The sequence below is a fragment of the Camellia sinensis genome, chromosome 3, assembly GCF_055761805.1.
Source record: "Camellia sinensis isolate YWXY chromosome 3, ASM5576180v1, whole genome shotgun sequence".
Classification (NCBI taxonomy): Eukaryota; Viridiplantae; Streptophyta; class Magnoliopsida; order Ericales; family Theaceae; genus Camellia; species Camellia sinensis.
Genome location: NC_138963.1, coordinates 228,713,144 through 228,741,020, shown reverse-complemented (window position 1 = coordinate 228,741,020; position 27,877 = coordinate 228,713,144). Strand labels below are relative to the sequence as shown.

Genomic DNA, 27,877 nt, shown 5'->3' with positions numbered 1-27,877 from the left:
ACCCATAGTATTTTGTTTAATGAAATGGTGTTAGACAGACACAAGTGGAATGATTTTATTTAACTTTGCAATGAATTAATCATTCCTATATCTAATAGATACAATTTTTAGACAAGAAGTAATTATTAGTTTGAGATGGAACGAATTGAATAAATTATTATTGAGGATCTACGTAAAGGTCATATTAAATAGATTTATTGTTTAATAAGTTCTATGGTAATTAATGATATTTTTTTATTAAATCTTATTAAAAATATTATTAATTGTTAATTTTTAGTGACAGTTTAAAAATTTTATCACAAAAAATTTCACTAATTATAAGTTTTAGCAATAATTTAAAAAGAATCACTTAAAAAAGAGTCACTAATTTTTAACTTTTAGCGATAATTTAAAAAATTCGTCACAAAAAAATTTATTAATTATAAATTTTAGTGACAATTTATAAAAATCGTAATAAAAAAATATTATTAATTTTTAATTTTTAACCACATATATAAAAAATCGAAAATGCTTCCGACCTCTAAAACGTGATCACTAAATCGTCACTAATGACGTGGCTGCCAACGTGGAAAGCTGAGATAAACTCGCCCGTTTCTCCCTCTTTCTTATTCATTTCAAATTTCAAATTCATTTGCACAAAACATTTGAAGACTCTATCTCTCTCTATTCTTCATTCTCTTCTCTTTTCTGCTGTGCCTCTTTGTCGACGAGCTCCCGACGAATGCAGCTTCTACAACCCCGACGAGCGCAGCTTCTCACGAGAACGACAAGCGCAGCTTCTGAAGACGACCGACGACGACCGAGTCTCTCTCCGTCTTCACAGATCTGTCTGCACAGGTCAGCTCTCTCTCTCTCTATATATATATATATATATTTATATATCTATATCTATACGCCCTGATTTGTTGAGATTTTTGACTTTATTTCATACCCTGATTTATATCTATGTATATATCTATATCTATATGCCCTGATTTGTGTCTTTCACTTTGATTTCATCTGTTTAGGACGAATTTGATTTTGATTTTGGACAGATTTTGGACTGGTTTTGGAGTGATTTTGTACAGAAAAAAAATAATTTTAACTTTAATTTTAATTTTTCTTGAATGCTTCAATGAAAAAGAACAGTGAACCTGATTTTCAACTTTAATTTTTTTCCAACATACGCCCTGATTTTTTCAAGATTGGTAAACGAGTTCTTTCAACATACGCCCTGATTTTCAACTTTAATTTTTTTTTGTTTTTTTTGTGCAACTTATTGAGAGAACAGTGACCCTAAGGTTTGTCAAATTCAAAAAAATTTGTGTGGAGGAAAAGAAACATTTCTACACATTTCAACTTTAATTGAAAAAAAAATTCACAACACATTTCAATTGAAGTCAGTTTGTTTAGAGGAAAAAGAACAGTCCAAAGTTTGTTTGTAATGGGTTACCTCGTTTTTTGGATTGATGGGTTACAGTCATTATGTGTTGTATTGAAATCTTTGGGCAATTTAGTTTATTGGAGAGACTGTAATCACAAATCACAAATATTGACTAGTCAGTGATCTTGCAAGATATTGACAAACCACATAATTTCTCCAATTTTTTTACTCTTGGTTTGTGTTTTCTTCCACCTATGTTCAGGAGTTCAAATTTCCAACAAAAACCACGCTCCTTAATTTTACTTTTACATTGTCGTCTTTCATACTTGTTATTTTTAAATTCAATTTTGTAAACATTTCTTAGAATGAGCCAAACTCTTGTTTACCAATCTTGAAGTAGTGGGTTAGAATCAAAGGGACTTGGTGCAATAATGTCAAAGCTAGATCCATACCCAATCTATCATTCTATGGTGACTAAACTAAGCGTGCATTTTTGTTGTTAATTCGCAACTCCGAGATGAAAAAATTGTTTTTAAAAGTCTGCCAAACACCGTCAACTTGGGTATTGTTATTGAAAACTGATTTTTGTTCTAAAAAACAGAGAAAATAAAGAAAACCCATTTGCCAAATTGCTAAAAAAAAAATCTTGAACACATACCTATGTTTAGGTAACCATTTTAATAAGTTTCTAAAGTCTTTGATTCCTTACAAAATGAAGGAATATGATTATGATGAAAATTATAACAAACAAGTCAAATGTCCCAAAGAAAACAAGATTCTATAGAGCATCTGTGTAGTTGTAAATTTCTAATCATGCTTAGCCAAACATATATAATTCAATAAACAATAACTACAAAATTATATTATATTTGTGATTTGTGATTGCTGGAAATGCAAGATCACTGACTATTCATTATGTGTAGTAGCTGAGGAAGAGTGGAAGTGAAGGAGACAAAGAGGAGAGATTATAGAGAGAACCAAGTTGGCTTGGTTCGATGATTGGTTTTACTATTTTCTACTAGTTAATATTTAGAATGCCATAATTAGAACAGTTACTAAAGCTAGACACAGCTTAGTTGGGCCAATTGTAGAAGACTTGCATATTGCTTATCCAGGCCTATTGAATTGAGGAATAAAGACTATTTGCCATGAATGATGCAAGACAACAATGCTGCTATCCTCTTCAAGTCTTTTTTTGGACTTGGTTGGATTCTGTTCCACATATTTTAAAGAAGCTCTTACTTCTGTATAGATTGTACCTTCTTTACTTGAGTAAGATATATGTGTGTGTATATGTACCAAGGCCATAGCTTTGAATGCACTTAAGTTCTCCATTTTCTGAGTTCCCATTTGGGAACATATCAGCTGCATGCTATTTTTCTTTCCGCATTGGACAGTTGAACCTCACCTAATATAAACATTTATTTTCATTTGATTAAGTGTCTAGATAATTTCAACAATTCTCAATATTCTCAAATTATTTATCCCATGCATATGAGATTTTTTTAGATTTGCAAGCATATGGGATTAATGGTTACAATCAAGTAAGTACTTCCTATAATAAACTAAACACCAAATTGATAAAAATCTCATGGATTATAAATCCAATTCCACCCAAATTTATTCAGCAAGCATGAGCCAAGTGTTTGTTTTATTCTTTATCATATATATTAATTAAAAATATGTGTGGGTGAAGAATAAGGTTCTTGGAAATAGTAATATTACAATAATGGTTTTTTCTCTTTTTATAAAAGGGATGAAGGAATTATCATGCATAACTAGTAAACAGAAAATAATAATAAAAGCCATGTATTGTTAATTGTTTCGAGCTTTTAGTATTTAATTTTTTTTTTATTTTGGCAAGATGCTATGCCTTAAACAAGTCTTTAATGTACAAACCAGAGGGACATGCCAACCTATAAACTACTGGAGTCAATAGTCAACATTATTAGTCACATGTACACTTAACCATTAACTTAAAATCCTATTAATCTATTAGAAGGTTTAGCCATACTTCTGTATAGATTGTACCTTCTTTACTTGAGTAAGATATATGTGTGTGTATATGTATATTCAGTTTGGTTTGGGACCTCGAGTAAGCTGACCCTGCAATACATAGCCAAACAGCCTTTTTTTTTTTTTTTTGAAGTCTAAAACTTTGAACTGGGAGCAAAATAGAAGCATTGATGAACAGAACCAAAACAAGCCAATCAGGGTTTGGTTCATATTCTAGGTTTCACCAAGAATATGTAGAATGTGGACCTTGTAGAGGTCAGTACTCTGATTTCTTTGGGTGAACTAACACTTCAACTAATAACTGATATCACATATGACATATCAAGGCCATAGCTTTGAATGCACTTCAGTTGTCCACTTTTTAAAAGTATAGTTAAGTATACCAGTTATGAAAAAACTACTAAACCGTTCTAATAAAATTTTGCTTATTAAAAAAGTATGAGAACAGCAAGAATAGAAGACACTAAACTTAAGAATTTGTAGCATAAACATGATTGTGTTGATTGAATTATTTACATGATTTAAAATTTTCCACAAGTTCTGGAATAAATTCCAACTTACAGCAATAAATTCCATGTCTCTCTGGTTACCTATTTATAGAGTTCTAGTTAACTTTATTGGTAGATGAGGAATAATAATATCTACTAAACCCAACTTCAAGGGAATTTGAGACATATTCCAATAGCTCATCTCACAACCACTACACACAAGACCAATTGCACTTAAAAGAGCATGCCCAGCATGATGTTATAATCATGCTGATTGGCCATAACCTATGGCCCAAACAGTGGCCACCCCTAGCCTTCAAGGAATCACCTTTGTTTCTAGCAAGTTAAATAGTCCTAAGACTAATACACTAACTGATTGAGATTTTGATTCATATTTTTGCAGATGTCAACTTCAAGTGTTAACGCCAGTACATCAGATCAATTGACATTTTGCAACAGAAATTGTCCTCAATGTCGGAAAAAAGAAATTATTCTAATTTCGGAGACGGAATGAAACAAGAACAAGCTTTTTTATTGTTGTCCGGATTGCAGTGGGTTTATTGGATGGTGCTTGCCTACAAATTCACAACGTAGGGAGGAAGGGCAAGTGCGAATGGACAATACACCAACTGTCACCGAACAACTTCAAAGTATGGGCGAACATCTTCGATTTCAAAGCGAACAACTTCAATTTCAGAACGCGCAAATGCAAAACTTGCAAAGAGGCATAAATAGAAATTCGTGTTGTATTAATGGGATCTTCATCTTACTTGTAATTGGTGTTACATTAATTATGAAGATGTAATAATTTTTATAGAAGTTAGAACATGTAATTGGTGTTGTAGTAATTATGAAGATGATATGTATGAAGATTTATGATATATTACAATTATGGATTGAGAAGTATGAATATGTAATCATGTCGATTGTTTGTTATCTGATTGGAACTTTGGAAGTTATTTGTTTGTCTGTTTGAACACATATTATGAACAGATTTTGGACTGATTTTGGGTTGATTTTGGACTGATTTTGGACACTTTTTGTGCTGATTTTGGACACTTTTTGGACAGATTTTGGGTTGATTTTGGACTGATTTTGTACTGATTTTGGACTGCTTTTGGACACATTTTCTGCTGATTTTGGACACATTTTAGACAGTTTTTGGGTTGATTTTGGACTGATTTTGTGCTGATTTTTGACAGATTTTGGACACATTTTGTGCTGATTTTGGACACATTTTGGACAGATTTTGGGTTGATTTTGGACTGATTTTTGACAGATTTTGTGCTGATTTTGGACAGATTTTGGGTTGATTTTGGACAGATTTTGTGCTGATTTTGGACAGATTTTGGACTGCTTTTGGACACATTTTCTGCTGATTTTGGACACATTTTGGACAGATTTTGGGTTGATTTTGGAAAGTTATTTGTTTGTGTGTTTGAACACATATTTTTGACAGATTTTTGACAGATTTTGGGCAGATTTTGGACTGATTGTGGACAGATTTTGGACTGTTTGTCTGTTTTTGAACACATTATGTATGAAGATGTATTTGTCTATTTGAACACAGGTGCTTCACAGATTTGCACACTGGTTTTTGACACAGTTTGAACACTGGTTTTCAACACAGATTTGAACACTGGTTTGAAGACAGATTTTCAACATAGATTTGAACACTGGTTTTTGACACAATTTTAAAGACATTTTTTTCTCACACAGGTTTTTCAAGACAGATTCAAAGACAGGTTTTTTTCACACAGTTTTGAAGACAGATTTTTCCACTCAGGTTTTTCAAGACAGTTTTTTTGAACACTGGTTTTTCACACAGTTTTGAAGACATTTTTTCACACTGATTTTTCAAGACAGATTCGAAGACAGGTTTTTTCCACACATTTTTGAAGATAGATTTTACCACACAGGTTTTTGAAGACAGATATGCAGACATAATTTTAGAACAGATTTGTAACAGATTTTTCACACAGATTTGGAACACATTTATGGGACAGATTTTTTCGAACACAGATTTTGGAACACATTAAATCTGTAACAAACAGAGCACAAATATAACATCAATTGGGAACATTAACTATAACAACAAAGTAGGGAACAACATCAATTTGTTCTTAACCAAAAATACATTAAATAAACTATTCAAAACAAAATAAACTCCAAGTTTAGTCACATAAAAGGCATTACAATTACAACTTTCCAACTAACGAAAACTACCACCATGGTCATTGCGGTCCATTTGTACATTCAAGTCAACAAATGAAGACGGTACGGCTCCATAAATTTGATGCGTAGCAATCATGGATTGTTGAGTTGTCATAAATCCCGGTGTGCCTCCAATACAGTCTGACAGGGTCGGAGATGTGCCAACTCCATAAATTTGAGTTGGGGCATTCATGAAACTTTGTCCTCTCATAATGTCCACACTTGCCGGGGTGAGAGATATGCCTCCAATAGCATTGACCATGTGTCCCTATTCAATTAAAATGAAATGTTAAAACCAGTTTGCTAAACATTATTGAAAAATAGTTTGCTCGATATACACGTACCGGCACACATATACTATTTTCCATGCCAACCATATAAGGATAAAGCTCTCTACGTGCACCACGTTCAGGTTGAGATTGACATTGACCTTCACCTTCACCTTCACCTCCAATCACCTTAGTACCCTATATTGACAAAGGTTAATGAATGGCTCAAATGTATGACATGATTACAATAAAATATGAGTTGAATAGAGAGTAATGATACAAAACGGATGGATATGTATGAAAACAATCAATTTACCTTTGATTTGTTATGTTTTCTTTTGCTTGCCTTTAACCGATTGACTATTTGATCTACTTTGGCGACCTTTCTTTTAGTAACTGGACGACCTTTTCGGCGAGCAACCAAAGGACTAAGCAACTTGGTATGACTGATTGCCTTTCCATTAATACTGCCAATCGGGAAAGATGAGACATTACTAGTAATAGGTGGTACATTACTAGTCGAAGGTGCTACATTACTCCCACCACCTTCATCATCTTTCATCACTTTCGCCTTGATTTCATCCAACCCACAGTCAATAAGTTTTATTTTCCCTTCAAAGTTTCCAGCAAATTGTACAATGCCAATCAATTTTCTATTCATCTTATCATACACCTTTGCATTGAAATCATCCCCAAAGCCAGTGTATGTGGCTTTTATGCATGTGTACCCTCTATCCAAATTTTTTCTCCATCGTGGTAGAATATATTTATTTGGAACCTCATTTATGCATCTTGCAATGAGCACAACGAGTGAGTGAGCACACATGATGCCCCTAAATTCAAACAACCGGCACATACATTGCACATCAAATTCTGTCGAATTAGAATAGACAACAAAGTCCACATGTTTCATCTTCCCAAAAACTACCATGGCTTCCTTCACAAAATATGTACAAATTGAACCCTCTTCTTTGATAAGAAACGGTTGACAATAAACTAGCCTCTTCATCTCAGCTTGAACTTCTTTGAATTTTGCATTGGTGTACGCATCTTGAAATTGTTTCTCAAAACCATACACAGTTAGGCAATCAAAGACTTTGTGCCGAGACTTGAAGTCAGCTTTCTTCTCTTTCTCTACCTTACTTCTCAAGGCATTGTCATATTGTTCAACAAATTATTTTAATGTAGTCTTTGGGTTGACATATCCATCAAAAAAAGCATTCATGCTCTCACTTCGTTGTGTCGTTGACATGCCAGCCCAAAAAATATCTTTGACATAGACAGGAACCCATCGATGTCGCTCATCATATAACACCCCCAACCACTGATTCTCATAAAGATTGAATTTTGCAATCATCTCTTTCCATTTCATCTCAAATTCATCTTTTGTGAAAGTGTCATAGACTACATTTTGCAAATCCATCTTCATGGATTCATATTGGGAATACTCTTTCAACTTCTCTGGAATCTTCTTCATGATATGCCATAAACACAATCGATGTCGAGTATTGGGGAAGACTATTTCTATAGCCTTTTGCATAGCTTTGCACTGATCCGTTATTATAGCTTTTGGAGGATGATCTGACATGCAATTTAACCATGATTTGAATAGCCAAACAAATGTATCAGTGTCTTCACTAGATAATAGACCACAACCAAGCAAAATCGACTGTCCATGGTGGTTAACTCCTACAAACGGAGCAAATGGCATATCATATTTATTAGTGAGGTAAGTTGTGTCAAATGAAACAACATCTCCAAATTCTTCATAAGCCGCCCGACTCATTGCATCGGCCCAAAACAAGTTTCTTATGCGAAAGTCAATATCAACATCAATCATATAATAGAAACTCGAATTTTGTGCTTGCATTCTCAAAAAATACTTTTGAAGTGCATCGGAATTTCCTTCTCCAAGCCTCAATTTTCTAGCTCTCTCAATGTAATTCCTTGCATCTCGCTCATCAAATGTTAAAGACTCATAACCCCCAGCTTCAACAACCATTGAGTTATAATTCCTAGACACCCCAATCCCTGCTTGATCATTAATTTCTAATCTTCTCTTCATAGGACTAAGGATTTTCTTATTCATTGCAAAATGGCGTGAGTCGGTGGGGATCAAGTCATGATTATGTTCAAGGTTAACTGTGGTTAACATAAATCTCCCATCCTTTTGTAGGCTTGCTCGTACCCTTGCTTTGCAATCAATTTTTGTGGACAGAGATGGCTTTAAAGGGTTTACTTCTGATTTTTTAATTCTCTTCCCCAATCGAGAACATTCAACCCCAAAGTATCTTAATTCCCCATCATCGTCGATAACTTGTGTTTTACAAGCTATAGAAAACCCAACATGTTTAGCATATTTGGCATAAAATGTGTACGCTTCTTGTTTTGAGGTGAAACACATACCCCTCTTAGGTTCCTCAACTTCTTCACTCTCATTTAATAAAGGATTCTCAACAGTATTTGAATCAATCTCCATTTCTGCTCATTCAAAAATTAAATTCAAGAATTAATAACAGATTATTTTCAAAAATTAATAACAGATTATTCTGTTTTAATAACAGATTAAAATTTCAATAATGGACTTGAAGTATAAACCAAAATTGAAGTATAACAGCTGAATTATGGACTTCAAGTATAAACCAATGTTTGGACCAAAACTAAAGTATAAACCAAAATTAATAACAGTTGAATAATAGACCTGAAGTATAAACCAATGTTTAGACCAAAACTGATTAACAGATTTATGTTTGGACCTGAAGTATAACAGATTAAACCAAAACTGAATTGTTGTGTTGTGTTGTGTTGTGTTTTTTTTTTTTTTTCATATCTATCTGACCAAATGGAAATGCCATGGTGGTAGTTTGCTTCTACTGATTGGTGGTGGTGTATGTATTCAGTGGTGTGAATGGTACCTAATAGTTAATCAAGTGGTGGGTCTAATAGTTAATCAAGTAAATCAGTGTCAAATGGAAGCAAACAGGATTGAAATCAGTCCCATGGTTGTCTTCAAGGAACCATCATTGGTTTCATTAACTCAAATGTTTCACAAACTTATAAACATCTATCTTCAACTGTTTTTTTAACTGTTATAAACATTTGACTGAGTTCAAACCTGTTTTTTAAACATGGTTATAAACATCGTTCTTGAATTGTTTTTTAAACATCTATCTTGAACTTATAAACAGGGGATTTCTGAACTCTGTTTTTTTTTTTATTTCATATCTATCTTGCTATGTCCAACTCTGTTTGGACCAAACCTATCTTGCTATGTTTGGACCAAAGCTGTTTTTTTTTTTTTTCCATATTTATAAACAAGAGATAGAACTGACCAGATGGAATTCCAACTCCGACAAGGACGTCGGACGGTGGAGGAGGGAGAAGACGTCGGACGGTGGAGGAGACGAATGGTAGAGGACAGATCTACAAATGCCGAATGAGACAGCAAACGCCAAACGGTGGAGGAGAGGGACGACAGAGGAGAGGGTTGACGCCGGACGGTGGAGGAGAGGGCAAACGCCGGACGGTGGAGGCGACGAAACGGTGGAAGACAAGCTCAGATCAAATGTGCAGGAAATTTTTTTTTTCTTCTATATACATGAGCTCGATGGATCAACATTTGCGCGGGATTTAATTTTCTTTTTTTTTTTTTTTTTTTACAGTGCGTGAAACACACGCACTTAATATGCAAATAGCCTTCAGTTTCATGCCTCACATGCCACCTGGTTAGAGCTCGTTTTAGAGCTCGTCTTCTAGTGGTCCGTAGCAGGACTGATAAAAAATTATCATAAAAATTATTTTCAATAACGATTTTATTAAAATTTATTTTTAATAAGATTTGATAAAAATTAAATCTAATTATTTATTATTATATTATCGTTTTTGGGTAAATCAGCACAGCATTAGGAATTTCCATGCTCTAAAAATGGGGGGACTTGCAAAGGGCTTGACTGATGACCGGGAAAGAGTTGAATGTGAAGGCGTGTGTGACCAGAAGAAACGGGGGATGTCCGTATAAACGAAGTGGGAAGGAAATTGGGGGGGAGAGAGAGAGAGAGAGCGCGTGGAAAATCAAATCCCTTTACTCTCTCGCACCTTTCCTTCTGCAGAAACCAGATCTTCATCTTCCTCCGCGACAAAGTAACAGTGCATGTGCCCTCTCTCTACAGGACAAAGGGGAGAGAGAGAGAGACAAAAGAAACAGAGCGTTTGAAAACAATCTTTTCATCGTCAAAATTGTCCTGGATCGTCTTCTCCTTCTTCTTCTTCTTCTTCACAATTCGATAATCATATCTGCTACCGTCGGGCATACGCGCTCTCTCTCTCTCTCTCTCTCTCTCAGATCCCCTTCCTTTGAATGGTGTAATTACATTACAAGTATCAGATTTGAAGTGTCTGTCAGCCGGGTGCCAGTGAGAGAAGATTAAACGACAAGGGAAGGGAAGACAAAAATGGAGGAGGGGAAGAAACCTTCAGCGATATCCGACGTGGGTGCGTGGGCAATGAACGTAATAAGTTCAGTTGGAATCATCATGGCCAACAAGCAGCTCATGTCCCTCAATGGTTATGCTTTCACATTTGGTCGGTATCTCTCTCTCCCTCTCTTCTCCCTCCCTTTCTTCCTTGGATCTGAGAAAAAAAAAAAAAACTTCTCTCATCTCCTTTTTCTTGAACCAAAAATAGATCCCAGCTCGCTCCAACTTAACCTGTTTGTTCTTGGTTTCATGCGGATCTTCCATCTTATTCGCGTTCTCATGTTTTTTTCTTTATTTATTTATTTATTTTTTTGGTCATGCACTCACTTATTTAGGCCTTGCACTTATTAATTAATTAATTAATTTTGTCGCATCGCTTAGCGTATCTCCAAACCTTACTCTCTCTCTTTTTTTCATTAATTTGAGTAAAGATTTGAGTTAAAAAGGATACCGCATTCCAACTTTAAATTTTTAATTTTTATCAAACAACCAGTCGAGAGATGTCCGGCGGTCATCCGACTAGTGTAAATTTTCTTTAAATCTTTTCCAATCTGGTGGTCCACCCTGTTGATCAGCTGGTCATCATCCGGTTGTGCACCAATGGTCACCTGCAGGTTTGATGAAAGGTTAAACCCTAAAAAAAATAGGGCTCCCGAGGAGAAAACTTCCTATACGTTTCTAGGGTATTACTCATCTACACCTATCCCAATGAGCCGTTTATCGAATCGTTGCAATTGATGTTCCATCCCGAAGAGAAGGAAGAGATCTTCGGAAAGGCCCCGTTGAGTTCTTAATAATAATCAGAAATTTTCTCCCCCTGTATAAATGACAAAAAGAAATTTCAAAAAATGGGCTTTCTAGAAAGCCCCCATGACCAATCTTCACATGAATTGATAAGGATCCAATAAGTCCAACATTAATTCCTTGAGATGTATCAATTGGGCAAATACATCTGTAGTGACTAGGATGGATATCGGATACATACCAATTTGTTGAAACGGATTATAGACATGTTTGTTTATAAGGATCCAAAAAAAAACACCGCTGTCAAGAGGTTATGGAAAATGGTGTTTTTTTTGCATCCTTATCAATTGATGATAGACATGCTTATAAATTTGAGCTTATGGCTATTGCAGGGCATTGCTGGGGTTTAAGTTATGGACTTACAGTGGGTTTTTTTTCAAAAAAATTTTTAATTTAATTTATTTATTTTTTAATCCTTTTCGATTTCCATAGAGAGAAGCGGAAAGAGTCCCCTGTCAAGAGGCTTGGGATGTTTTTTGGGTGTGTTGGAATGGGAGGGGGAGTTGAACTCATGATCTCCTAGCGAGTTACATGAGTTCTGGCCACTGTACTAAACTCAGTGATTAGGAAACTTGGGAAATTAAGGGCAAACCCATCCTTTTTGACCGGTTGTTGCTACAACTTGGGAGCTGCCCCAAGAGTGCTTTGGATCAAGGCACTTGGTTTGTTGGTGCATTTACGGAATGAAGGCATTTTTTAAGAGTTAAAGGTGATGAGGCAATGAGGTTCAGGAGTTAGTTTCTATGGGCTAGACTGTTCGTGCTATGCTTTGGCAACAAGATTCTTGCTTTGGTTTCAATTAGAATGGGTTCTTGGAGGTTCGAAGCTTCAATTTGTGTCAAATCAGGGCCTCACATTGAAAACCAATCATTTTCAAGGACATAACGGTGATTGGAGGCAAGAAAGATGATGGGAGACTATAAGCATTTGGTGTTTGCACAGCGGGAGAGCTGGGATGGGAACCAAAGGTTTCATAAGGGGTGGGCCAGTTGGTGTGCTAGAAGAATCTGGAAGCAGGAATTTAATTTTTGAAAATGGTGATTTAGGGAAGGAAGCAAAGTACAAAAGTGGAAATTTGAAATTCCTGTGTTCCTATAGAAACATACCAAAACACTAAAACACTACAAAACATTTTGAAAAATGACTTGTTTTGACGTGTACTAGGAATATGTCGAGAACAAATAAGAATCTTATAGTTATTAGAAAATCTGATGAAGTAGAAAGGAGAGGAGGACATATGGAAAGATGAATGGAAAATGGCCGTGGTTAAGACACTCTTTCTTTGTTGGTGTAGGTACTTTTTTTTTAATAAATATTATCAGTTGTATGTAGTTTTCTTGAATACCTAGTACTTCTAAAAACTAGCTCTTTTTTTATGATCTCTTTTCCTAACTAATCACTGAAAACCTTTTGTTCTCATTGACCTTTATCGAACCTTATGATTGCTTTTGTTATATATATATAATATAAACGCTAAATATGTTTTTGTAAATGACCTCCCACATATTGGGAACTTATTGACCTTTGTTTACCACTAATGTCCTAAGGGTGCTTCTATTAACACCACAAAATTACCTTATTGCTCCCCTACATTAAAATTACCTAAAAGGACATAGCCCCAAAATTTCAATACCCTAATTTCTCTAGCCACCCATCTTCTCCCACCACCTACTACCATCACTTAGCTCCAACGTCAACGTCTACCCCACTTATTGTCATCCCATATCCCTCTTCTTCTTCTTGTTGCTGTCTCTCCTTACCACCCCCAATCCCCTTCCTCTCTTCTTACCCATCCCCCCAGGTCCTTTATCCCATGCACATCCTTTTCTCTTCCTTCCCTCCCTTCCCTTCCCCAATAACCTCCACTTCCTTCTCTCACTTCCCTGATACCTAGCTTTGCCTCGCCTCCCCAACCCCTCCCTCTCCTACAGTTCTCTCTCCCACTCTCAAAACCCTAGCCCCTTTCCAAATCTCCCCTCTCCTACCCTTTAAACCCTAGCCCCTTGTTTGATCTACCCTCCCCTAGCCCTCTCCCCTCTTTCTACCACCCTCAGTTGCCCCTCCTCTCTCCACCTCTGGAAAACCCTATCCCCTATCATTTGAAACCCTAGATTTGGGATAGATAGGGGAACAAGTGAGAGAAAGAGAAGCCGCCCCAGCAACCATTGAACTACCGTCGAACTTCTATCAACGAAGAGAGAGAGAAAGAGAGAGAGGTTAGGAGAGAGGAGAGAGGAAGACGCACAGACACTTCTAAGAAGGTGGTGTATCGTGTTGTTCGTTGGACACTCCTTAACACGTGTTCGACACTCTTCAAAACGTGTCCTATTGTTTGAAAAGATTTTTAGATTCGGACACTCTTCCGACACTGATGTTCATTGCTTAAACATACGTGTCCACCAATTAGATATACATGAAACTAATTATAAGTTTGAACTAAATAATTTAGGATACAATAATAACAAAAAAAATAATGTAAATTTATAAAATGAGTGTTATATTTATTATATATCATATATAAATATATAAATTATTGTTAAAATCCACCTACTCTCCACCTACTTCACCCACTTAAACCTACTCCACTAAACCTAACCCACTACACCACTACCACCTCACCTACTCCACTAAACCTTCACCCACTTAAACCTACTCCACTAAACCTAACCCACTACACCACTACCACCTCACCTACTCCACTAAACCTAACCCACTACACCACTACCACCTCCACTTCACCTACTCCTTACCTACTACACACTCACCCTCTTCTATATATAGGAATCATGAATCATTGTAATAGATATCAATATAAATCAATCAATAATACAATTCTCTATTTCTCTTTATACATTAAATTTCTACATGGTATCAGAGCAAGGTTAAGCACTTAGTATTTTTCGTTTCACCGGCGGGCGGCAACCTCGCCTTGGCCGCCCGCCGGACCTCAACCTATTCCGCTTATTTTCTACACATACCTTCCCATCACTACCTAAATCCTCTCTCTTGAGGCCAATGTGAATTCCTCTTCTTCATAATCTGCACTAACTGTGGCATCTTTTCCTGGAGCAAACTCTGCAACCCAACACTCAATCTATGCTTCTCCTCCATGCTCATTTGCCTCTTGTTAGGATCCTTCGCCTTCGGCTTTGGTTTGGGCTTCGCCACAGCCTTGAGCTTCACTGCAGCTTTCAGCTTCACGGCAGCCTTCGGTTTCACAGCAGCTTTTGGCTTCGCAGCTGGCTTGGCCTTTGCCGCTGGCTTGGGCTTCACAGCGGCTTTAGCTTTTGGCGCAGCAGCTTTTGTCTTAGCCGGAGCCTTCTTTTTCCTTTTTCGCTTTTACAGCCTTCGGCTTTGCAGCAGCCTTCGGCTTTGCTTCCCTCTGGTGGCTCCCCAGGTTCCACCTGAGCTGCATGATTCATTTATAGCTGAAATTGATAAGGGAAGTATTAGAACAATGCCCAATAGAAGTATGCCAGCTGCTCCTTACCCTACTCCTGGAGCACTATTAATAGGTGATGCTTTCAACATGCGTCATCCTTTAACTGGTGGAGGAATGACTGGAGCCCTGTATAAGGTGTTTTGTGCATCTCCTGATCAAGCAAGAAAGGAAATGCGTGAAGCATGTTTTGATTATTTGAGCCTTGGAGGTGTGTGTTCAACAGGACCAGTGGCTTTACTCTCTGGTCTAAATCCTAGCCCATTGAGCTTGATACTCCATTTCTTTGCTATAGCCATATATGGTGTTGGCCGTCTCTTGCTACCATTTCCTTCCCCTAAGCGCCTGTGGATAGCAGCTAGATTATTTTTGGGTGCATCGGCTATCATTTTTCCCCTCTTTCTCTCACATGGGCTTGTCCCCTCTCTCTCCTCCGTTTGATTTCAAAATCCATTATTTTTATTTATTTTCTCCAAACCACTTTCCTTATTTCCCCCATCTTTCATTTTGATTTCAAATATATTTTTATTATTTCTTTCTTTATTTTTCTTGCACATTATTTTTTAATCTTTTTCAAATTCCATTCATACCATATAGCTTTGCACACCAAACCATCTTTTATTCATCTCAGGGATCAACCCCGATCACAATTTTAACCAAAAAAAAAAAAAAAAAAACCAACCACAACAACACAAACCACAAGATTTGTTTTCTTTTCTGCAGACGGCCACCCACCGACCTCACTTTTTCGCCTATTCCGCCGGTCTTTTCTTCTTGCCTCCGTCCTGGGCGGTCCTTGAAGGTGTTGCCTCCGTGTTTCCCACTCCACTAGGCACGATCACTCCTCCCTGCTCCTCCACTACAACATATGGTGGCCCTCCAAATCGGAACATCACAGTGGCCTTCCGCTTCAGCTCCTTGTTTTCCGCCTTTAGCACACTTATCTCTGCTCGCGCATCCTTATACATGCGTTGGAGCAGAGCCAGCTGGGAGTTTAACTGTTGCACCTCATTTGTCCTGCTCTGCAGCCGGTGCGACAAGTTTGTGACCGCAGTCATGGTTTCCACACATGACTTCAGAGTATACTGATTGGCCTCAATATCAGTTTGCACCGCCATTTTTTGCTCCACCGACCGCATCGGAAAGTTCAACGGAGCAAACACAGAGATGTTTGGTTGAGGTTCACTGGCCACCGCACCAGTTCTCTCTCTTGTTGACTCATTGAGGTCTGGAAAGAGAGTGAGCAGACTACGGGACGAAGAGGCCATTTTCTGGGCAACCGAGTATTACAGAGTGTTTCAAGATTTGCAGCTCTTAGAGACACTCTCTCAGCAAAAGGAACTATCTCTCTCAGCAACACGAAGAGTTTTTTTCAGAGTTTTTTAGCGGGTTTTCTGCCTCAGCCTCAGCCTCCGCTTCGATTTATAAAGACCTTGATGAAGAGGCAGACACGCGCATCATGAGCCGCTCGGCGCTCGCCGACAACTTGGCACGCCTTTTGATGGCACGTCTTTTTATGGATTGGGCACGCCTTTTGATGGCACGCCTTTTTATGGATTGGGCACGCCTTTTGATGGCACGCCTTTTGAACAATTGGGCACACCTTTTGAGGGTGCGACTTTTTAAGGGTCTGACAAAACTCTGTAAACTGTCCCGACATTGATTCCGGTTAGCTCCTTCATGGGTCCGACAAGACTCTGTAAACTGTCCCGACATTGATTCCGGTTAGATCCTGTATGGGTCCGACAAGACTCTGTAAACTGTCCCGACATTGATTCCGGTTAGTTTCTACAAGGGTCCGACAAGACTCTGTAAACTGTCCCGAAATTGATTCCGGTTAGTTTCTACAAGGGTCCAGCAAGACTCCGTAAACTGTCACCACAACTGTCACAACATTGTCTGCTACAACGGTCCGACATGACACCGCCATCCAGTGTCCTCTACACCGTTATGACACCACCATACAGTGTCCTCTAATTGGTTCTGACACCCCCATACAGTGTCCTCTACAACGTTATGACACCACCATCCAGTGTCTTCACCAATGGTCTGACACGACCATACAGTGTCTCTTATCCTCTTTTATTTTTATGTATTTTCTTGTTTTGTTACTCTCTCCAAACTCAAGTTGGTTAGTTCCTATCCCCCTTGAGTTTGCGGGGGGCTATTAAAATCCACCTACTCTCCACCTACTTCACCCACTTAAACCTACTCCACTAAACCTAACCCACTACACCACTACCACCTCACCTACTCCACTAAACCTTCACCCACTTAAACCTACTCCACTAAACCTAACCCACTACACCACTACCACCTCACCTACTCCACTAAACCTAACCCACTACACCACTACCACCTCCACTTCACCTACTCCTTACCTACTACACACTCACCCTCTTCTATATATAGGAATCATGAATCATTGTAATAGATATCAATATAAATCAATCAATAATACAATTCTTTATTTCTCTTTATACATTAAATTTCTACAATTATATATCATATACAATGTGTGTGTCCCTTACGTGTCATGTCTTGTATTTTTTGAAAATTGGCATGTGAGCAATTCCGTGTCTTATTTGTGTCGTGTTGCATGTCCATGCTTCTTAGGTTGGGTGTAAGGATGGGATATTGAAGTGTGTAAAAAGATAAAATATTTTTTTCAAACCATTTAGATTGGTGTAATGAGAAAGGGGGTCTAGTGAGTTAAATCAGTGGTGTAAATAGAAACTCCCATGTCACACTTATTATTTTTTTTGATATTTTGATAAATTGGTTGGATATACACATCTAGAATTGTATATTGCCTGCTTGATAAGATAGATTTGTTTGACTCAAATTTAGTGCTTCTTGGTTCTCATGGAATTCACTTCGAAATTGTTCATTTGTGCCTTTTTATGTAAAGAGATCTGTATACTTAAATTATGTCAATTATTTAATTATTGAATTTTTATAAACATTTTATATGTTTTAAACTTTTTGGTTCCAAGCTAACCAAAACAATACATTGAAATGAAATTTTGCTCTTTCGATGGAAGAACCTTTTGGTCCAAAATTTATGGTTTCTAAGTATTTCCAGGGATCTAATGTTGTGTTTTCCTTTTGCTGTTAAACCTCTTAAAACACGTTGAGAATGCATTTGCTTGCATGTTATTTTTAAAGCTGAAGTTACATTTTCAAGCTTGATGGTTGTCAAATCTATTATGTTTTACATGAAATTTTTTACTGATAATCTATTAAGTGTGTTTTATTTGTTTTCTGTTTCATTCCACCTAAATTTGCTTTAAACTGATCACAGTTTGACCAGATCTTCATGCTTTGCTTTCTCCAGCTACAACCTTAACTGGATTCCACTTTGCTGTAACTGCACTGGTGGGTCTGGTGTCCAATGCTACTGGTTACTCAGCGTCAAAACATGTTCCTCTGTGGGAGCTTCTCTGGTTCTCAGTTGTTGCCAATATGTCTATCACTGGGATGAATTTAAGTCTCATGCTGAACTCAGTTGGATTTTACCAAGTATGGACTTCTAAAGCGCTATATACAAATATATTTTTTACCATTACCAGATACTAGTTCTATAATGTAGTCAGTATGTGTTCTCTCTGTGTGTGATTCTAATTACTCAAGTAATATTTTGACTAGGCTAGTTTATGTAGAAGAATATACTCGATATAGTTTTTCCCTTTGATGTAAGAGAAGTTGCTTCTTTAGTTTTTTACGTTTTGTATTTAGAAGTTATCATAGACATGTATATGCAATGGTAGGATACCTTTGTATTATTTCATTTATGCTTACTGTTTACTGCAATATTATAGAAAACTTCTTATTAATACGAAATCCTATGAATCACACACACTTCTAGTTAGACCCCATCTCTCTTTGGACACTTAGGGACACGTGTTAATCACTTTGACACACGTAAAACTAATTATAAATTTGAACAAAAATACTAATGATACAAAATCAAAAAATAATGTAGATTTATGAAAATTAATGTTATTTTACATCTTTTTCGTTATCTTTGAATGATATTATTTATACATATGACCCATAATAAATGTATAAAACTATTTTGTGCATGTTCCCACGTTTCGTGTCTTACTGTGTTGATGTATCCATGTTCATGCTTCGTAGACGAAACCATATCCAATAAAATTCAATCCATATTTGAGAAAATGATACCAAACCAAACTAAGCCTTGTGTCCCAATCAAGTGAGATTAACAACGTGAATTTGATTTCACCATTCCACTATGTTAAGGGCTATATACTCAGTTAAATTAAATAATTTTTTTGTTCCTTTTTATTAATGCATCCCATGTTAGTTTAAGTTGTCTCCTTCCCCTAATATTTCCATTACTGTGATCATATCACTCTTTCTTGGCATTGCATCTATGGGGGCTTCATTGTATATGACTAAACTATCTTAGCTTGTTCTCCCTCAACTTCTTTTAATGGGCGCTTCTCCTACCATTTCACAAATAATTTATTTGTAATTCTATCTTTTCTAGTCATACGGCATATCTATTTAAGCATCTTCATTTAAGCTACACTCATTTTATACACATGTCATTTCTTAGTTGCCCAACATTTTGTCTCATAAAGCATGTGCTGACCTTATAGTAGTTCTACAAAAAAATGTTTCTTTTAATTTTGTTGGTATTCATAAATCACCTAATATGCTAGAAGCATTCTTCCACTTGAAATCAAAAAAATAAAATAAAAAATTCTACTTGAGCCAACCTATTTGATTCTATGGATATGCCATCATACTAATAATTTACATGTAGCAACGTGGTTTCTTTTTTCCTGGTAAGTAAAATACATATATATGAAGGATATGAAAATATGTAAACAACTTAGAGGGGCATACCCCAGGATATACAAGATATCTTTGTGTAGCAAGCCTATACTCTAGAAGGCTATACGAGGATTTATTTATCCTAACCCATCAGTATGCCTATCTTGCAATCGCATACAGAATCTCAGTAGACAACCATTCATAAGCTTCTAGATTAACAATAAAGATTACAAAAGAATTACAGCATCTAACAGAAGAATACAACTACCTCCACCTGTTATGGCACATCCATCAATGCATCACCTTCTACTGCACATAGTTCCTTAGCAGCAGAATCATGTAAATGCAGCAATAGAAGTATATAGCTCATTTAGCAACATAGGATATAAGTGTCGTCAAAATAGCTATAACCTTACAACGCAGCAACCAAGCTCACATGCAACATTGAGATCATTCAAAATAAGCCAAGATTCAAGGCAGCTAATCAATGTCAACAAATTGCAGCAGGACAACACCACTTGGAAGAAGAAACAGCCTCCAAAATGCAATGGCTTTATCAGATGCAGGGAGCCATAGCATTAGATGCTATCACAGTAATCAACTTCTACCGCCAAACTCTAATGCAGGAAGATGTTGACCTCAGACTTGAACCCATGCTTTTTACTTATAGCTAGAGCTTTCATCACTGTATATGACCCATGGTTCCTGTGATATGGCTCAATATGCTTGTCAGATCTATATATCTTCTCAGTCAGTCACTGTCACTGTCACAATCATGATCATCTTCTTGTATCATTCAACGTAAAGCACGTGACCTTGAAATCAGCTGTGCTTTTGCAACTGATTAAGTGTGATTTCTGGTTGGAGAAGACAAACTAGAATAGAAAATTGACACCAACATGCAACATCTATGCAATGATGACACTATTAATTATGCATTTGTTAGAACCATTAAGTGAAGTGATAATTGAATGCCTAATTTTGATTTTCTTCTCCTGTTTAGGCTTGATGCACAAAAGAGTTCCACACATTTTTTTTATTTAATTATGTACTTTTTTACTTGATCCTTTTTTTTGCCCATGCACTCATGAAGATAACATTGTCCTTTTGGTGTAGATCTCAAAACTGAGCATGATTCCAGTGGTCTGCTTAATGGAGTGGATCCTTCATAACAAGAACTACTCGAGGGAAGTTAAAATGTCTGTTGTGGTTGTGGTCATTGGTGTCGGGGTTTGCACTGTAACTGATGTCAAAGTTAATGCCAAAGGTTTTCTATGTGCATGTGTAGCAGTATTGTCTACGTCATTGCAGCAAATTGTAAGTACTTCTTTAATTCCTCTCTTATGTATTTGCTAGTTATGCTGACTAAAATGCTTTGGAAAGCAGGAAGGAGATTGGCTTATTAGACAGTGGTTCAACTGTATTGGTAGCCCAGAATTGATTTTAATGCATTTCAATGATACAGGACTATTTTTATGGAACTTAAACTAGTAGGTAGATTGAGAGTTGAGAACTTGAAGGTTTATTAAAATGGTATGGCCGTGCAACGTTCACCAATTGATGCACTAGCTAAGAAGCACAAATATTCCTATGAAGGTGTTGTGTCTGTGTCACACACTGACACTTGTTGCTCACTTCTTTACATGTGTCGGACACACCATAAAATGTATTTTGGGTAGTTTGTATTTACCATAGGGGTATTTTAGTCTTTAGGGTTAATTAGAGTTTTGATTTTTATGTATTTTGTGTAAATTGTGTAATTGGGTCTTTTGGAGATTAGGTTAATGCAATAATAGGTTGTTCTATTCTCCCTGTCTGTATTGTATTTTGTCACATGTGATATGGTATGGGTAAAGTTAAACACCAAAAGCTAGCTTCTGAAGTGAAGGTGCCCTCTTTAATAATTATGATGTTCACCCATTCCTAGAGTAAAACAAAAATTTAAAACCTATCTTCAGTAGTGTCAAAAGTTCGCGACTCGTAAGTCTTAACTACTACATCACTTCGCTGAAATTAAGGGGAAATTTCACCTACAAGTGTGATCCTGACTTTTTATGATGTACTCTGTTTCTTGCATTCACTGCGTAATTTCAGTCGCCCCGTTACATTGTCTATGGCATAATGATTTTATTTTGTGGTCTTGATTCTATGGTTGAGCAAACTTCCTTTGCATACAGTCGATAGGATCCTTGCAGAAGAAATATTCAATTGGATCTTTTGAATTGTTGAGTAAGACAGCTCCAATTCAGGCGCTCTCCCTTCTTTTGTTTGGTCCTTTCATTGACTACTATCTTAGTGGAAAATTTATAGCGACCTACAAGCTGTCTTCTGGTGCCATTGTAAGTTTTTGTCTCTTATTCAATCTTACTCTTAGCATGTAAGATTTTGTTGCATCTATGGAATCTTCTGTACATGAGATTTTTTTTTTGGGTCAAATATATCTAACACCTGGTTTTAATATGGGCAGTTATTCATTCTACTATCATGCTCCCTAGCGGTGTTCTGCAACGTGAGCCAGTACCTCTGCATTGGACGCTTCTCAGCAGTTTCTTTCCAGGTTTTAGGTCACATGAAAACAGTATGCGTCCTCACCTTGGGGTGGCTTCTGTTTGATTCAGAGTTGACCTTTAAGAACATAATGGGGATGGTTATTGCAGTTATTGGCATGATAATTTATAGTTGGGCCATGGAGGTTGAAAAGCAGTCTAATAACAAGATCACACCCCACGCAAAGAACAGCCTTACAGAAGAGGAAATTAAGCTATTCAAGGAGGGAGTTGAAAACACTCATGTGAAGGATGTTGAACTTGGTGAGTCCAAGGGGTAGATGTTGACATCCATTTTGTTAGGAAAATCACTTGTTCTTTAGTTCCCCTGATTTATGTGGTCACGTCAAGGCCTTGGTGCACATCACCTGACCCTCACATCCGTTTAGAATTTAGATTTAGAATTGTGACCCCCTGTTGCCCATACTTTGCACTTTCCCTACTTTTTTTCTTGTTAATTTAATTTTTATTTAATTTAATTTTATATTTTCTTCGTGTTCAGATAATGAAGCCATGAGTATGGAACATGTTAAATCTATCTGTTCTTACAATACTATAACAATTGATTTATTCATTGCTAAACCAAGGGTTTTTATCATCATTATTGGTTCTCTTCTTTTTATTTTTTACATTTCCCATTTCTCCTATTCTACCTGGTCCTAACTTGTGACCAGCTGTGAATTTTGTGGGCTTGCCCGTGATTCCGGGAAAAGTGAATCGCATAGCTGCTAAGGCTAGCAATGTTAGAGATTCTAAAAATTTTAATAAAATTTTTATCAAATGTCTCACATGAGTGTGTGACTCACACAATGTGGGTCTTACATACATGTGAAACATTTGATAGAATTTTTGAAATTTTTAATATTTTTGCTGCTAAGGCTGCTGTATGATTTGTGGATTTTAGAGTGGTGGTCTCTCACTGTTAAATGATGTTTAGGATTCTGGGGTGTGCAGTGTGATTCCAGTGGTTTAAGAGTAAAATTATAAATCGAATAGCAAATTGACAAATTGTAGTTTGAGTAATTTTTGGTGAATTGAAGAATATTCTAATTAATTATCAAACGTTTGCATAATATATAACACAAATTGATTTTATATAATATTTTTTATATATATAACACAAGTTAATCTTACATAATATTTTTTATGTATATAATTACTAATTTTTAATAAATTTTACATATTAAATTTCTTTCACACTTATTTTACTTTGATATTCCGTTATAGGTTGAAAAATATATGCATTAATTATGAATTTTAAAGTTTAAACTGTAGTTAGCAGTGTTGTTTTAGTGGATTAGACGGTATTTTGCACAATCTTATTTAGGATTATTAGGGGTGGGACCACTTATGCCAACTTCTGAAGCCAAATTACATTGGATAATATAATTTTTTTTAGATAAATTACATTGATAGTCTTGATATTTAGGATATGTTTGATTAACATGATTAAAATATGAAATTAAAATTATTAGTCGCTAGACCTAATAATCTTGCTTTCGTTTTCTATTTTTGTTCCGGATTATGTATGTGTTGGATAATTAATCAAACAAAAAAAAGTAGGATTATTAACACTGGGAAGGGGATGGAATTATAAGTTCACATGCTGAGGAAATAGAGTGAAGACACTTTAGTAGCATTTGATAGAGTTTCTTAAATATAATTCAGAATAGGAGTTATATTTTGAGTTTATGAATTTTGGAATTATGATTTGAGTGTAGAAAATTTGTTTGATGGATGAGTTTTAAAAAGAGTTTTGAATTGAGTGGAGAATTCTTGATGTGACATATGATATCTGATACAAAAACTTACAGCTCATAATCAAACACATAACTCAAAAATTTATTAAAAGCTCATAAAAAATTTTAAATATTGTTTTATTAAAAATATATTTATAAAAAAAAAGTGCCAATTGCAAAAATAAAATAAAATCTCACTGTTTAGGTCAACCGGCCGGACGTCCGATAGGCCAAATTTCAAAATTTAAAAGCCCGCCTGGAACTAGGAATGGCAATGGGGCGGGGCGGGGCCGGGGATCGCACTCCCCGTCCCTGATTCCCGAAGCTACAAAACTCCCCGTCCCCATCCCCGATCCCCGACGGGGAACCCATCACCCTCCCACCCCCGCCCCCAACGGGGATCGGGTTTCCCCGACCCCGGAAAATCCCCGTAGCTCCCTCAACATCATTTTCATCAACGGCAACATCATCAACCACAAAAAAAAAAAAAAAAAATTAATAATAATATGGAGACAGACAGATTACACACAGTGACAATACAAACACACATATATGTATATACATAAATGGCGGAATCTGATCTTCTCAGATCTGAGATGTGAGATGTAAGGGCTGCAGTGGTGTGGAGGAGATGGGATCTACTCAGATCTGTCCAGATCTGTCGTGGTGGTGGGGACCGAAGCCGGAGGAGGAGGAGGCGGCGACGGAGGAGGGTGTGCGTACTGTCGCGAAGGAGGAGATACACCGTCGCAACTGGAGAGAGACAGGAGATCGCACTCTTTGTCGCCACTGGAGAGAAGAGGAAATAAGAGAAGACAAGAAAGAGAGAGAGAGAGAGAGAGAGAGAGAGAGAGAGAGTGTAAGAGATAAGAGAGAGTGAGTGTAAACATATATATATATATATAAAATATTTAAAGAGTGTTGTGTTCAACCAAACCACACTCTAAACATATATATATATATATAATATATAATTCGGGGCTGGCCGGGGCAGGGGGCCGGGCCGGGCCGGGGATGAAATATGTATCACCGTCCCCGGCCCAAATGTCACCGGGGATTTATTTTTAAATACCATCCCCGGCCCGTAGGGGATATTTTTCGGGGAAAAACCATTCTTATCGGGAACAGGGGGTCCGGTCCCCGTCGGGTCGGGTTCAAATTGCCATCCCTACCTGGAACGAGTTTTCAAAAGGAGGGGTGAAATTAATTTTCCAAAATTCAAACCAAACATCATACTAGAATGTAGGGGTAGAACTATGATTCCAAAACCCTTCTCCAAACACAATTTTTTTTTTTTTTCTTCTTTCTTTCTTTCTTTCTTTCCCATGGGCATAATAATATTACTCTTTTTTTTATAATTATTTTTATTTTTTTTACGTACTGTGGATTGAAAAGACATTTTTTTTTCTCCATGGGCCTAATAATATTCACTCTGTTTGTTTTCAGTTTTCAGAATTCATTTTTTAGAAAATTTTATTTGTTTATTTTCTGTATTTTTTTTTTGTTTTCACTGAATTTTTTTAATATTTTAAGAATTTTTTTTTTTATTTTTAAACATACCTAACATAAATACACTTAGAAAGTATGATTTTTCTGAAAAAAACTTTAAAAAATTCACTAAATACCAAAAATACAAAAAATAAAAAAATCAGTATATTTTTCAAATTTTTGTGTATTTATTAGTTTTTTAAAATATTTTTTCACAAATAATTTACTATTTAGATACATCTAAGTAAGGTACATCTAAAAAAGTAAAAAAAAATGCTTAAAATTTTAAAAAAATTCATTAAAAACAAAAAGACACGAAAAATAAAAAACTCAGTTTTCTAAAAACTGAAACGAAACACACTGATTATTCTCTCTCTCTCTCCGTGTGTGTGTGTGTGTTGGATTTGTAAATTATAAAAATTTGAGTGAATTGCACTAATGATCTCTATAGTTTGGGCCTTATGTCACTTTAGTCATTGACTTTTCAATTGTGACGCATTTGACCCTAGATTTTGAATCTTGTTCCAGATAAGAATAATTGAATATACCATCGCTCAATTTCAAGGGAAAAAAATGTCAATTTGATAAAATATAAATTGATTTGATAAAAATAAATGTCAAAAAAATATTTTTAAAATTTTAAAATTATTTCTACCCATTAAAGATAAAATTATGTAAAATTGATAAAATTTTCTGACATTTATTTATTTATTTTTACCGAATTAATTTTATTATGTGTTTGGATGATGATCATGTAATAGGTGGCTGTTTTTATTTTCATTAAATTAGTTTCTATTTTTTTCAAAAGCCAAATATGGCAATAACTTTGATATCATTATTAAACTAATCCATTAAATCAAAAAATCCAAAACTAAAAATATTTCATATATTAAATATATTGATTACACATTAAAAGCCTAACAACCACCCATTACATGATCATTATCCAAATACATAATAAAAAATAATTTAGTAAAATAAATAAATAAATAAATGTCTAAAAAATTTATTAATTTTACATAATTTTATCTTTGATGTGTAGAAATTATTTTAAAATTTTGAAAAATATTTTTTTGACATTTATTTTTGTCAAATTAGTTTAAATTTTATCAAATTGACGACTTTACTCTTGAAATTAAGTAATGGTATCTTTAATTGTCCTTATTTGGAACAAGATTCAAAATTTATTATCAAATGTGTTACAATTAAAAAGTTAAAGATCAAAGTGACACGAGCCCCAAACTATAGGGATCGTTAGTGTAATTCGCCCTAAAAATTTTGTATCTTGGCCATGTTTGGTTTGGTTTTCATAAATTTGTTTAAGAATTTTTTTTCTAAAACTCATCATTTTTATATAATTTTATCTTTTGGGAGGTTAAAAATAATTTTTAAAATTTAAAGATATTTTATTGATATTTATTTTTATTAAATTAGTTTTTCTTTTTTGAAAAACAAAACTGAAAAACAATTGTTTGGCCTTTTTATTTTGTATTTTTTTTCTTTTATTTATTTGGATATTTTTTTTTTCAAAATCACTACCATGAACAAAGTTTTTGAAAAAATATTGATAAAGTAAGGGTTGTGGAGAAATATTGTAACAACCCTGATCCCTGATTAACGTTAATCCGCAGTTAATTATGCTTGATTGGTAATTAGGGTGAAATTCTGGATTAAATTACTTGTGTGTGTTGCATGAATTATGTCTATATTTGTTCAACGTAGGAAAATCTGCTTATGTTTTTCTTTCGGTTTATGAATTGAAGGTCCTATCGGCATCCGATTTAGAAATTAACTTGATTTATGTGTTAAGTAGGATTTATGAGATTTTATGGTAATTTTAATTAAATGTTGATTTGGAATGATTAAATTAGAATAACTAATGTTAATTAGTTTAGCTTAAGTTATTTACAAGTGTGCCATTGAGTGGGCTTTTACAAGATTGTTTCACACCTAATACATATTTTGACTCTATTATCTTCCATCTTCAACACCAAACGTGAGAGAGAGTGAGAGAAGGGAGAATTGGTTCAAGACTTGAGGAATTGAGCTTAAACTAAGGGAGGTGCTAGGAAATGTTGTTAATTGAAGAAAATTTGTAGAGCCTCAACATCAATTTTTGTAGATTGAAGCCTCTAGGTAAGAGACTAAACTCTTAATTGAGTAATTGAATTAGATTCTACAAGATCATTAGTGAATTAAATGAATTCACATAAGAATTGCACTAGAAGTG

General features: G+C 35.6%; 1 protein-coding gene, 2 long non-coding RNA genes and 1 pseudogene across 4 annotated transcripts; 2 read left to right on the top strand and 2 right to left on the bottom strand.

The window, feature by feature from the left end:
- Positions 1 to 469: 469 nt before the first annotated feature.
- On the top strand, positions 470 to 4,773 carry LOC145789383 (uncharacterized). Its single transcript, XR_014365357.1, has 2 exons — positions 470 to 837; positions 4,271 to 4,773. It is a non-coding gene; the product is annotated as an uncharacterized LOC145789383 (long non-coding RNA).
- Positions 4,774 to 7,524: 2,751 nt separating this feature from the next.
- LOC145822285 (protein FAR-RED IMPAIRED RESPONSE 1 pseudogene) lies at positions 7,525 to 8,829 on the bottom strand (annotated as a pseudogene).
- A 1,103-nt stretch (positions 8,830 to 9,932) lies between these two features.
- LOC114317505 (UDP-rhamnose/UDP-galactose transporter 2) lies at positions 9,933 to 23,021 on the top strand. The gene is made up of 5 exons (XM_028264246.2): positions 9,933 to 10,931; positions 18,406 to 18,590; positions 20,991 to 21,191; positions 22,052 to 22,213; positions 22,342 to 23,021. The coding sequence occupies exons 1-5, from the start codon at positions 10,802 to 10,804 to the stop codon at positions 22,699 to 22,701; spliced, it is 1,038 nt and encodes a 345-aa protein (XP_028120047.2). The 5' UTR covers positions 9,933 to 10,801; the 3' UTR covers positions 22,702 to 23,021.
- LOC145823154 (uncharacterized) lies at positions 10,506 to 17,497 on the bottom strand. Of its 2 annotated transcripts, none has more exons than XR_014365355.1 (2): positions 14,293 to 17,497; positions 10,506 to 14,262 (listed from the first exon to the last, which is right to left on the bottom strand). It is a non-coding gene; the product is annotated as an uncharacterized LOC145823154 (long non-coding RNA). The 2 variants fall into 2 exon arrangements; XR_014365356.1 differs by having other exon boundaries at positions 14,335 to 17,497.
- Positions 23,022 to 27,877: the final 4,856 nt, after the last annotated feature.

Bases quoted from the DNA above. Each gene is read 5' to 3' on its own strand.
- LOC114317505 (XM_028264246.2), top strand. From the start codon at position 10,802: ATGGAGGAGGGGAAGAAACCTTCAGCGATATCCGACGTGGGTGCGTGG. The intron at 18,591-20,990 runs GTATGGACTTCT...CTTTTGGTGTAG, and splicing joins ACTCAGTTGGATTTTACCAA to ATCTCAAAACTGAGCATGAT. The intron at 22,214-22,341 runs GTAAGTTTTTGT...TAATATGGGCAG, and splicing joins AGCTGTCTTCTGGTGCCATT to TTATTCATTCTACTATCATG.